The sequence below is a fragment of the Chrysochloris asiatica genome, unplaced genomic scaffold (genome assembly GCF_000296735.1).
Source record: "Chrysochloris asiatica unplaced genomic scaffold, ChrAsi1.0 scaffold00010, whole genome shotgun sequence".
Lineage (NCBI taxonomy): Eukaryota > Metazoa > Chordata > Mammalia > Afrosoricida > Chrysochloridae > Chrysochloris > Chrysochloris asiatica.
This window is the reverse complement of record NW_006408528.1, coordinates 3,762,070-3,775,759: the sequence shown is the minus strand read 5'-3', so window position 1 is coordinate 3,775,759 and position 13,690 is coordinate 3,762,070. Positions and strand designations below refer to the sequence as shown.

The 13,690-nt window shown below is 36.7% G+C and overlaps 1 protein-coding gene across 1 annotated transcript in view; it reads right to left on the bottom strand.

The window, feature by feature from the left end:
* Positions 1 to 13,690, bottom strand: part of THSD7A (thrombospondin, type I, domain containing 7A) — a 306,380-nt gene that overhangs the window by 84,701 nt on the left and 207,989 nt on the right. The window contains exons 11-12 of the mRNA XM_006834388.1: positions 10,153 to 10,285; positions 8,294 to 8,397 (exon numbers count right to left, since the gene is read on the bottom strand). Of these exons, the coding sequence (XP_006834451.1) occupies positions 8,294 to 8,397; positions 10,153 to 10,285 (237 nt within the window). The remainder of the gene's footprint in view (positions 1 to 8,293; positions 8,398 to 10,152; positions 10,286 to 13,690) is intronic.

Genomic DNA, 13,690 nt, shown 5'->3' with positions numbered 1-13,690 from the left:
GGGGGGGGGAAAGGCAGCTGATACAGTCTGATGAACTTGACCTGTACCTATGGAGCAGCAACTCAAAAGATGGAACAAATCCTTACAGCAAGAAACATTCCCACTCCCTCCACACACAGAGTGGACGGAGATGGGCAACTTGGACATTAGATACTCAAATTGGGAGGGGGGAACTACAAAGGCAAGAAGTGACTGGCTTACAAGCTTTCAAGAGGGAACCTAGTGTTAGGGAGCATGGCGGTAGGCAGAATCTCCAGTAGGTACTATTCAATCTGTCTGGGCGGAGCTGATGAAATGAAATACAGACGGGTAACTCATGGTATTGTAGTGAATAATGCTTATCAGGACAGATTATGAGGGTTGGAAAAGCAAAGGTAGATGTTTTGTAACAAGGAAGGGAGTGATTAATTCTCCAGGATAGAAGTGGAGGTCTCTGGGACCATCGACAGAGAAGAGCCGAGAGCGGGACCCTACCCAGAGAAACAGAGATGCCTGAGATAGAGATAGAGAAGATGATGTGGCGTTGATGAGATAGAGATAGAGAAGATGATATAGCTACCCCGTATAAGGTTTCCTAGGAGTGCCTGGGGAGCTTGAACTGCTGACCTTTTGGATCAAGCCGATTTTACAGTCCAGCACATTAACCCACAGGGCCACACCAGGATTCCTACTCTTTTATTACAGAATAAATCAAAATTGATTTGATTAGTTTCTGGATATTGGTAGTTTAAAAAATTTTTTTCTAATGGTTTAAATATTCATACAGCTTGGATGAAGAACCAAGGCATTAGTAGGTTAATTATTTCTACCTGTATTAGAAACATCTGAAATGCTATTAAGTTTGAGATTTTTGGACCTATCCCAGATTGAGATCTTTGTGTGTAGGGTGAAGGGATATACAGATTTTCAAGTTGCTTAGGTGATTTGAAAGCTCATTCAAGTAGGAGACTTAGTGGCCTGAGTATTCAAAACATAGGTGGGCTCTGGCTGAAACTACTGGCTTAAGACTGAAAATTGTTTGGTGCTCAAGTGCCAAGCTTTGGGAAACAATGAACTAAGGGAGCTCTAACCTTAGAGCTGAAGGGAAGGACATTATGTACCTTACAAGGAAAGATTGAAAGGGTATACATGTAGTTTGTAAGAACATTATTGTTGAGTGGTGCAAAGGAAACCCCCATGACACTGTATATGAGAGGGCTTGTAAATGTTTATCAGAAAATGGAATGGAAAGATAATGGATTTTTTCCACTAATTTTTTCATTTCCCCTTGTAATAACGAGCTCATATGTGATTCTTACTGTTCTCGCTACACTGGCCACTTGGAAGAAGGATTGACTCCTTAAGACACTTTATATTTAGTAAACTCCAGTAGTTTCAAGGACAAAATGATCCTTAGAAGGCTCAAGAAGGATTGATAAAGAGGACTATATTACACTTTATACTAATGAGGACATATAGGATCTTCAAGAATGATTATTTTGGAAAAGAAGAAATTTAACCATATTCGAACTCTTAAGTTGTGAAGAAGGTCACACTACTTACAATGGAACAAAATTTCCAAAAGTAATTTTGAGTCCTTTGAAATGAGATTCCTTTTACCTACTCATCTAATTTGGCTTTCTGGAACAGAGATTTGAACATTATATGCCTTTTGAGAAAACAAATGAAATTACCTTAGGTTATCCAATCTTATAAATTTTATTTAAAAATTGCTCTATCATCATGTTAAATGACACAAATAAAAGCAAAATAAAATAAAACCATTAGCAATACAATTATAGGAACTAATTTATTCGGTGAAGACCTATACTATTCACAAGGAGCCTCGTAGCATAGTGCATCATGAGCTGGATTGCTATCCTAAAGGTCAATAGTTCAAATCTGTCAGCTGCTTCATGGGAGAAAGAAGTGGACTTCTGGTCTCTTAAAGATTTAATAGCCTTGGAAACTGTATACAGGGTCGCTATGAGTCAGAACCGATTCCACAGCACTCAGCCACCACCACCATACTGTTCACATAATGTGAAACCAGATTCCCATAGTATGCAAAATCTAAGTATTTCAGCTAGTTGGAGAGCAAAATAAATGTGTAGCACGTTCCATGTCTGTTCACAGAAACCTACTCAGTACTCCACTGTTCTTATCTGAAATTTTAGACAATTGTACTTTGGAATGAATTGCTTATACAATGTTATCAAAACAAGTAGCAACAGTGCCGGTTGTATACTATATTGAACATTAATCATATATCTCAAGTTGTTTGTATTCTGATCTAGAGGAAACACAACAATTCTAACACAGCAATGCAATCTAAAATGAACTTCCTGCTATTAAGGTAAGAAAAATACAAATGCTTGAAAAGGAAACCATGTGGTTTCTCACCTTTGTAATTCTTAAAAATTATTTTTTTAAGACACAGAAATCACAATGATTTTAACTGTAGGAGAGATGCATCATATTAAACACGGTTTCCTAGAACATCAGAAATCTATAATATACACAGATAACTGTGTCTGTTTATACAAGTAGAGTCTATCTTACATGTAGTTATGGAAGTCGTCCTTTGAGCTGAGGCTCTGCTAACAAAAAACAGATGAAATCCACGGCCATCCAGTCAATTCTGACTGTCACATGAGCTACAGAGGGTTCATGCTGCCTATAAGTAATTTTCTATAACCCCCCCAAACCAAACCCATTGCCATTAAGTGGATTGTAACTCAGAGCAACACTACAGGACAGAGCAGAACTTCCCCATAGGTTTCCAAGGCTGTGAAACTACAAAACTAGACAATCACATCTTTATCCTGGGGAGCAGCTTGTGAGTTCACATTGTCAACATTTTGGCTAGCAGACAAGTGTTTAACCATTGTGCAACCAGGGAGCTTCATAATTCACCATGTTATTGTTAAGTGCCAAGCAGTGGTTTCTAACTCATAGCAACTCCTTTTAGGGTTTCAGAAGAGTGGCTGATGGTTTGTATCATCAACCTTGCAGTTCAAATCTACCTTAGGGTCTACTGCTTATCTTACAGCACCATACCAGGACTGTATAATTCACCATAAGTGTTTTAGTGAGAGAATAAATATCAAAATATTTATTTAAAATACAATTTTATATTTAACTCTGTTATTTATACACATTTATTTTATTATTTTGCTTTATTTATATGGGGAATAATAGTTTTTATTTTTGAGCCATGAGACAGGATACTCCCAGCAGACTGGGAGACTGGGAGACATTCATGTGACTGACATGTGAGTCACACATGAATAAAGATAGTCAAACTCAGCCCATGAATGCTGAGGAAAAATTGTAAAATAAATAAGAATGTCAGTTTCTTCAACAAATAAAAGGAGTTAGAATTATTATTCGGTTAAGAGAGACTGGTATATATCAACTAAATGCAATGTGTAGATATTTTTTGGGACCCTGATTTAAACAAACAGACTGTGAATAGATATTTTTGAGACAATGCGCAAAAATCAACCATAGTCTGAATACTGTTGTTGCAGTTAAGCGTCATCAAGTCGGTTTCAACCTTGTGTAGTCATTCTGAAGAGTGGTGGGTGAGTTTGAACCATCAACCTTTCAGTTCAAACCGACCTTGTGGTTTATTGCTTATCCTACAGTGCCACGCCAGGACTCCAGTATAAATGTTAGATAATATTAAAGAATCGTTGTTTGTTGTGATGACACAGTTTTGATGTCACAAAAAAAGACTGGCATTTATGGGTGATATGTATCTTATCTGGGAGTTGCTTTAAAACATTTTTGCAATAATTTTTCAAAAGTATCAGGAGGTAGCAGATGAACAGAAATAGAAACAAGTTAAAAATGATTGAATGAGTGACGAATGCATTGTTGTTGCTGTTGAATTGATTCCGACTCATAGTAAAGCAGTTCAGGGTTTCCAAGGAGTGGTTGGTTGCTTCTAACCACTGACGTTGTGGGTTAGCAGACCAGTGCTTATCCTACAGTGCCAAACTAGGGCATTTGTTGTTTGTTGTTGTTAAGGGCTGTCGAGCAGGTTCTGAATCATAGAGACCTGTATAGCATTTCCAAGGAGTGGCTGGTGAGTTTGAGCTGCCCACTTTGTAGTTCAAACCGACCTTGTGGCCCACACCAACACTCCTTACTAGCACTCATTTTTGTGTAGTTTTTTAATTTCCCCCAAATTTAAATAAAAACATTAATAAGTAGAGTAACCAGAATCAATTACAAAATATTTTTGACATTAGTTTAGGATTGAGCTATGTTTTAAAGAGGAATTCAGCGCTGAAGTAAATCTAATAGAATTCAGAATAAAGTTTCTCATCTTCATTTTCTTGAAGAGAAAAGGAACTCCCTTCTTATTCAGGCTCTACTAAAAAAGGGGAGTTGTGAAACTGCAGACTACCCTTCAGCATTAAGACCATGTTGTCATTTGTGTGAATAGTCCAAGTGAAATAAGTCACTAGTTCCAGACTGTGTGCACAAAAGTTCATTTCAGGAAACACAGAATGAGATGAATGCCACAGTGCAAGGAAAGCTGTTGGATTCTATGTAACAAAGAGTTCAAGGAGTACTGAGACCATAGTTATTAAATCGAGCAATATTAACATGGTTTATCTCCCTGCACAGGGGTCTGAGAAGCTCTAGAGACAGAGGATTTCCAGCTCAGTGAGTGATGAGATGAGTGATTTTTCCTACAACATTAAGAAGAGAAAAAGGAGAGAAAGCCAGTAGTGAGGATAAGAAATAAAAAAGAAAAAGCTTAACATAAGTGGGATTTAGATACCAAGAGACCTAATTGTAGTTAGAAATACAACCACGTCTGTGTAAGAGAGCCCCAGTTGTTTACTCTGTAAATATAATGATCCTGGTCTTCCTCTGTGTAGAAGAGATTTTCACTGACAAGATTGTCAAATTATGCTTCCTAATTATAATTTGTTAATGTAACCTTGGTAGAATGGAATGAAAAGCATTTTTCTTCTTTACTGATCCTAAATATTTACCAATAATCCCCAATCTCATTGATGCTCATGGTATATGTGAAAGTGCTAGTATCATTATGCAGAAATAAAAATCAGCGCCCTGTGGTGTAGCTCAGGCTGAGGTCAGCGGGATGCCTGTTTGGGACCTGGGAAGGATTAACTAACTGCATCACAGCAAATAGAACATCCTAGAGCCATCACAGACACAGAACAGTATAAAGCTTGTTTTATGATCTATTTTATAAAAATCTGGCAAATGCTGTAAATTTTCAGGTCTTTTGGAGAAATAGAAAACCAAACCAAACCTCTAACTCAAATAAGATGCTAATATTCATAAGAAATTAGAGGAAAGCATCTAAAAATAATGTAGAATATTAATATAGATAAATGAAAGTTACAAAATATAAATGAAAGGTACAAAAATATTGTATGATAATGAGTATATTATGTAAATGAAATAAAAAAAGGTACAAAAATACTGCATGATAATGAGTACATTAGTAAGAAGGTATTTTAGATCACTTCTAAAATTTCTTTAGAGCAAACTCCTTTTTCTCTTTTTGCCTAGTTTTTTTTCACTTCCATTCTTTTTCCCTCTCTCTAGCATAACTATAAGAAGCTCTGGTAGTGTAGTGGTGTACTGTCTGAGCTGCTAAGTGATACGTCAGCAGTTCGAATCTACCAGCTACTCTGCGGGAGAAAGATGAAGCTTTCTGCTCCCAAAAAGATTTACAGCCTTGGAAACCCTATATAGGATTGCCAAAATTTGGAATTGACTCCGCAGCACATAACCAACCACCATCACCTGCATAAATATCTCATTCTGGCCTAATCTTAATAATGCTCTGAACTTTAAAAAAAAAAACAAAAACAAATTAGGCCAGAGTTCTCAGCAAACAAGTGATGAAAAAGGCAGCAATACAGATTGAAGTTACTGATTTAAGCATAAAATTTAAACACATTACTCATAAAAAAATAACAGTATTGTTATTAAATAATTATGTTTTATAATCCACAAATTGCTGACATTTATTTTGGGTAGAGGATGAATTATAATTTTCTTTTCCTTTCTTTTATTATTGTAAGGACTCCTGGTTAAGTATTGGGCTGTTAACTGTAAGGTCTTTGCTCCCAGAAAAAAGATGAGTCTGTCTTCTCCCCTAAAGATTTAGTCTTAGAAACCCTATGAAGCAGTTCTACTCTGTCATATAGGGCTGCTCTGAGTCAGAATTGATTTGACAGCAAAGGATATGAGGATTTTATTTTTATGTATTTAATCAATACATGATACAATGAGAGGAATCCCAGGGCCCAGAGGTTCCTGTTGTTTTTGCTCTTCCCTCTAGCTGGTCCCAGGGTCCTCTGTTCCTAAAATGGAAGATAAACTACTTTTCCTTTTTAGTTACACATCTTCTGCATGTACAGTTGAGGGTTACCTCTCTTTAGAATGAATACAAATATGGCTCTCTCCCAGTGTGTTTACCAGGTCTTCCAAATTTCTTGGCATAGGTGAATGAGTGCCTCCAGTGCTGCATCAATTTGTTGAAAAATTTCAATTTGTATTCTATCAATTCTTGGAGACTTGTGTGAAATTTGGTCTTCTTCCTTCACTACCAAAGGGTCTTGAACATATGCTACCTCTTGAAATAGTTGAACATTGTTCATTTCTTTTTGATACAGTAACTGTAGATTTTTTCCCTCTTCTTTTGATGCTTTTTGCATCATTCAATATTTTGACCATAGAATCCTTCAGTATTTCAGGTTGAGGTTTGAATTTTTTCTTCAGTTTTTTCACCTTGAGAAATGTTAAGCATGTTCTTCCTTCCCTTTTGGTTTTCTAAATTCAGGCCATTGCACATTTTTTCAAAAATAACATTTGACTTTGTATTCTTGATCTGTTCTTAGAAATTTTCTGTTCACCTTTTTCACTTTCTCATTTTTTTCATTTGCTTTAGCATCTCTACACTGGAGAGCAAGTTTTAGTCTCTTCTGATATCCATTTGACCTTCTCCTTTCTTGACTTCTTAATGACCTATTGCTATCGTCTGTATGATGTTCTTGATGTCATCCCACAACTCTTCTGGTCTTCAGGCATTAGTGTCTATTGCATCAAATCTGTTCTTCAGATGACCTTTAATTCAGGTTGGATATGATCAAGGTAATATTTTGACTCTTGTGGACTTGTTTTAATTTTCTTCAGCTATAGCCTGAACTTGTATATGAGTAATTGATGGTCTGTTATACAATCTACCCCTTGCCGTGTTTTGGCTGATGATATGGAGTGTTTCCACCATCTTTCTACAGATGTAGTCAATTTGATTTCTGTGTGTTCTATCTGGTGAGGTCCATGTGTATAGTCATTTTTTATGTTAAGAAAGGTATTTATAATGAAGAAAGAAGTGATATTGTAAAATTCTTTAATGTAATCTCCAGCATTGTTTCTATTACCTGTTTCTATTACCAAAGCCATCTTTTCCAATTACTGATACTACCTCTTTGTTTCCAACCTTTGCATTCCAATTGACATTAATTATCAGTATATCTTGATTGCATGTTTGATCAGTTTCAGATTGAAGAAGTTGGATTGCTGCTTCTGTTTTATCTCAAATTTCCTACAGGGGTAGTCTACTAAAAAATGCCTTTTATCTAATTTCATTACATACTTTGATTTCTGGGAAATCTTAGAAAGCTGGGAAAAGTTATTTTTAACTTATTTTAAGGAAAAATTATTACAGATCAAATCAACATAAACTTAAATTCTATTCATTCTGTCAAACATTTTATCATCATCAAATTCATACACAGCTGTAGATGAGGGAGAAAACCTGTTCTTATGAATTAAAGTTGATTACAAGTTCAATTCATATTAAGCTACATTTAAACATAAGCAGAAACTTTGAGCTAAAAGACCAAATGAGAAAAAACAATAAACGTATTCTCTAAAGACTGAATTTACTTCATGTATAAACAAAACCTGTCCAAGAATTTACGTATTATCTATTAACATAACAAAAAACAAAATACAGTTTATCATCAATGTTGTAACACTCTGAGAATCTTGGTCTGATTTACTCCAAATATGCATGAGGGAAGAATTCAACTAGAGGAGTTATGAGCTAATATCAACGAAAAAAGGAACAATTTAAAAAGATAAGCTTCTGTGTTTTGGTGTTTGGAGAATGAAGGATAGTAGATTCATACCTGTCCAGTTCTGTCTGCATAGCATGGAGTCACTGTCCAAACTCATCAAGAAAATGGTGAGGTTAGTGATGGTAGGGCAACAATGAAAAGCAAATCAACTGTGGAATGAGGCCTCTTACCTCTTGCCTGCCGACCTGGGCCACAGCCTTCCTGTACTCCAGGACTGCCCTGCTGCACACTCCAGGGGACTAGCTGGCACCTGCGCCATTTGTGAGTCTTCCACCTACAAGCAGAAAACAGAGCCCAAAGGACAGGAGCCAAAAATGCTAGGCTATATGGTAGCATGGAAACGTGACTGACCACTGGAAGCAGGAAATTACTAGACAATGTTCAGTCCTGTCTGCATGTAAGCTAGATTTCTATCAGTATATCATAATAGCAGCATTAAAGATAAAAGTCATTTCTATGGCAGTGAGGACAAAACATGTCATTGTCAAGTTCTATAGAGTCCAAAGCTAGTATTTAATCCTTTTAGTAATTATGTTTACCAAATAATGTACTAGATAGCACCAGAAATGATGTGTTTCCTTTAAATAAGGTACATTTATTGTGTATTGAAATTATGAAATTGCACTCAAGTTTGAGCCTGGTTAATATTGTGGGGGTAACTCACAAACAACAGTGACATTACACTTTCTTAAAATGAATTACAAAGATAAATTTGGGCTAACAGTTGTCAATGTTACATATAATTATAACTATCATTTCATAATTAATGCAGTTTTGTTAAGATTACTGTTAACTTACCAATTTCATCTTGAATTAGTATTTTATAATTACAGTTTCATCAATTGATGCTACAATATTTCATTTGTTGCCAGGATTGCAATTATACACTACATCAGGTTTCAATTAGACACTTTCTGTTTTTTAATGGTCATGAGGCAAAATGTCTCTAATAAATTATCAAGATGATATATCTACAGCTTCAGTAACTTTAATTTTGTTTGGAGTATCAATAAAAGGAAAAGAACATCATTGAGAAAAAGGTATCATATTTTGAGCAGAATGCCAGGATATGAGAAACAGGTGCTTCTGGGTGCCAGGGAGAAATGCTTAAGCTTTTCCTGTAAGTAAAATAGAATTGCTTCCTACAGCATGTGTTTTGGTATCTTAACCACTTTTCTACATTTTTTTAATAACAAAAGAAATTTCTCCAAACTACAGGAATCAAGAAATAAGATGATGTATTGCACTGGGCAAATCTGCTGCACAAGACCTCTTTAGTGTTGAAAAGCAAAAATGTCAGTTTGAGGACTAAGGTGTGCCTTACCCAAGCCATGGTATTTTCAGTAACCTTTTATGCCTGTGAAAGTTGGACAGTGAATAAGAAAGACCATAGAAGAATTGATGCATTTGAGTTGTGGTGTTAGAGGAGAATATTGAAAGTGCCATGGACTGCCAGAAGAACAAACAGATCTATGCTGGAAAAAGTGCAGCCAGAGTGCTCCTTGGAAGCCTGGGTGGCCAGACTTTGTCTTTCATACTTCAGACATATTGTCAGGAGGGACCAGTCCCTGGAGAAGGATATCATGTTTGGTAAAGTGGAGGGTCAGAGAGAAAAAGAGGAAGAGCCCCAACAAGATGGATGTAGCAGCATCAATGGGCTCAAGCGTAACAGTGATTGTGATGTTGGCCCAGGACCAGGCAGTGTTTAGTTCTGTTGTGCATAGGGTCGCTGTGAGTCGGTACTGATTCGATGGCACCTAACAACAACAACAACAACAACAAACTGAAGCTAATGACACAGCTTGGCAATCTATGCAATCTGTGCAAGTATTCATTTCTTTGGGGGAGGGTTTCAGTAACAAAGCAGCTTTCCTAAAATGGTAAGAGATGGCACATGCAGTTGTAAACATTTCTAACTCCATCAAGCCTGAGGGTCTCATTGGCTCCCTTTTCTCATCATCTGAAAGAATGTGGACTTGAAGTATTTGATGAAATCATTGCTCAGGATGCTTTTCTTTAAGTGTGTTACCTGTAACTTTGACACACTTGAGGGGCGTCACAGGCCTTCTCTTCATACAGAGGATCCACACAGTCTCGGCCTCCATTGGTTGGCAGCTGAATGATGATCCGATGTCGAGACTGCTTCCTGACTCCGGAGTCCCCTGGAATGAGGTAGTTTTTTAACCTATGTAACAGGGTCGCTATGAGTCGGAACCGACTCGATGCCACTAAGAACAACAACAAATTCTGCACCAGGAGTCCCGGAGTGGTGAAATGATTAACATACTAGACTAACAGCCTAAAGGCTGGAGGCTTGAGTCCACCCAGAAGAAAGGCCTGATGATCTACTTAAAACCATTAGCCATTGAAAACTGTGGAACGCACAGTGTCCTTATGAGTAGGGATTCAAGTCAATGACAACTGACTTTATTCTGCACTGAAAAAATAATATCCAAATACTAGCCTGTGTGAAGAAATTACATAGCCTCTAGACACACGTGCTTTGACATCTGAGTGAGAAGCCTCATCCAATTAATAATTTCATATTTCAAAATATGAAGAATGGAGAAAACAGTTCCAAAGTCAACTATAGTCTTCCTAATGTGCAGTTATAGAGTAATTGCTCTTTTGTATGTTTCTTTCCCCTTGAGAAATATGACAGATCTAATTAACTTATTTTCCTCCACCTTAAGTTTCTATTCCTGCCATTTCACACAGCCCAGCTTACCACATGAGAGTCATAGCCCTCAATATACACATGTAATGAATCTTCCATAGGAGACTATGTTCAATGTTTTAATGTGAAATTTTATTTCTTTGTCATTGACTTAATTTGAAATGCATAACTCATAAATTAGTCTAGTCATTTATTTTTCATGTTAAACAGTCTAAAATCTCCAATTCATGTAGTATTCTGAACATCAGTATTGTCAGCAGTGAAATATAAGTGATTGTCTAGGCAGATTTTTAGAGAAATATTCAAAGTAGTAATGATAACGAAAAGCAAATCACTTCAAATTAAGTGAAAACGCAAGGAAAATAATTAAGATTTATCGTCAAGGAAGGCACCAATTTGACAATACTATGAAATGAAGAGGAGTCCTGGTGTGGAGTTGAGGGTTAATACGCCGGAATCCAAAGTCATTTGAACCAGAAGGTCGGTGGTTCAAGTACACCAGTTGCTCTTCAGAAAGTGTCACTGTGGGTCGGAAATGACCCAAGGGCACTTAACAACAATGATATAAAGATGTTCAAAACATTTTTTAACATTAGAAACAGATAGTGTATAAGCTCTGCCAATTTTAATAAAATGTTTCAATTGTAATATGTACATTTTAAGGATGAATAACCACATAGCACAATTTTACTTACAAAAGATTCCCTAAAGGATTATTTTAATATTAATAGATTTCTTTTGATGCATTACATTGTTTTGTAAGGCCATTAAATATTTAATATGTAGCCTATAAAAGCAGAAACATTTCAGAGGTTAGTTTATTGTTGTTGTTAGATGCCATTGAGTCATTTCCTACTCAAAGCAACCTTATATAGGATTTCCAAGGAGTGGCTGGTGGGTTTGAACCGCCAACCTATAGTTAGCAGTCCAGTGCTTATCCTACAGCACCACACCAGGATAGCAGCATCTAATAATTAAAATTTATTTTAAAATGAAATAACCTTTTTAAAAGTCTGTGGAAACATACAACTTTCTGGATTATTTTCATTGTGGGAGAAACCTGTACTTATTAACGATTGTATTATCTATTTTAATTGCAATACTACAGGTAATGGAGTGGTGGTGTGCTGTGGAGTCAGTTCCGACTCATAGCGACCCTGCATATGGTTTCCAAGCCTGTAAATCTTTACGGAAAGCCTCATCTTTCTCCCGCGGGACAGCTGGTAGTTTCCAACTGCTGACCTTGAGGTTAGCAGCCCAACTCGTAAGAATGAAATCATGAACTTTGTTGTGACAAAATTACTTGAATTCCAGCTGAAACTTTTATGTGTTAAATATGATTTTTTAAGGGGAGATCTAAGAAGTGTCAATGGAGTCTTGGTGTAGACAAGCACTAGAACCTCCCGCCGTTCCTTGGAGTCTCTATAACAGGTTGCTATGGGTTGGAACTAACTTGATGACACTTAACAAGAAATGCCAATAGGACATTTGATAAATTTGTACACTTGTTTGTACATCTGGAGTCTTGGTGTACAACCTACACCTGGAGTCCTGTGTGATAAAATTGTTTGTTCAGCCTACATCTGGAGTCCTGATGTAGTGCTGCAGGTTAGTGCACTGGACCGCAAGGTCGGTTTGAAACACAAGGTTGGCAGTTCAAGCTCACCAGCTGCTCCTGGGAAACCCAATACGGGCTTGCTGAGTCTGAACGGACTCAACTGTACTTAACTACAGCAACAACATCGATTATGTTGTCCAATGATTCCTATTTTAAGTCCCAGGTGACAAATTCCTCTAATAATTCAGAACCAGGAGAAATTTTGTTTCTCTTGGCAATGTGTTAAACATCCATTGTGCTCCTATTTTTGCTTTGGCAACCAGAATCTCAGAGCTAATTTTCTTCTCATTTGCAGGAATTTACCTTAATTTTGATTCCTGGCATAATTTTTCTCTTCCTCTTGCTCTCTGTGTCATCTTTTATGTACACTTTCTATTACTGTTTTTCTTTTGATTTATATTTATGATCTGTTTTTTTTTTCCTTTTAAAAGGGTATAAAACTAAATGGCCATTCTTACTCTTTGTTTTGCATTGGGGTAATGAGGGACATTGTGTGTGTGTGTGTTTGCTTTTTATTTAACAGAGAAAAAAGATAAAGAGTACAGAGAAAGTGGTCTTTGTATCCTGGGTGCTCAAAGTTCTTAGAGGCAATCACTCTTCAATCCTTCTTAACTTGCAGAGAAGACAGGAAACAGAACTGAGATTGGGGCCAGGGATCCAGGGACTAGAAGGGAATTAGGTTTCAGTGATACCTTATATACTGAAGCCCCTGAGTCTTTACGTTAATGTCCACGTTGTAAGTAAGACAATTACATTGTCAATTCAGAATTAAAGACAGGTTTATTAACACTGTAAATTTACCACTAGTTTGATCTTAAATTTTTTTGTCTCTTCAAGTTAACTATTGGGATAGCATCTGGCCTGATGTGTGGAGAGGATTGTTCTGATTTGAGCAAAAGCAGAAGTCAAAATTTACTGTTTCAATTCTTTTTAATTTGTTGACTTGAAAACAAAAATGTCACAGCTCTGTTAACAGTCTAGTGCTTTTTCATTTCAAACTCCACAAATCTGTATTTGGTGACTAAGACTATAATGACCCTTTTTACTTCCAAAATGGATTCAGCAATGGCAATTCACTTATTCTATAAAAAGTTCAAATTCCTTAACCTGTGCACTCCACAGCATAGAGACTATGATCTGATGGAAGTCGAACATGCAAAAAGCTCTAACAGCTAGAGAGGGAGTTTAATAGGGCTCCGCAAAGAGTCATGACATTCATGTCTCTGCCCACTGGGAGGTCTGTTTCCAGTCTGAATTCCAGGTCAAGAAATG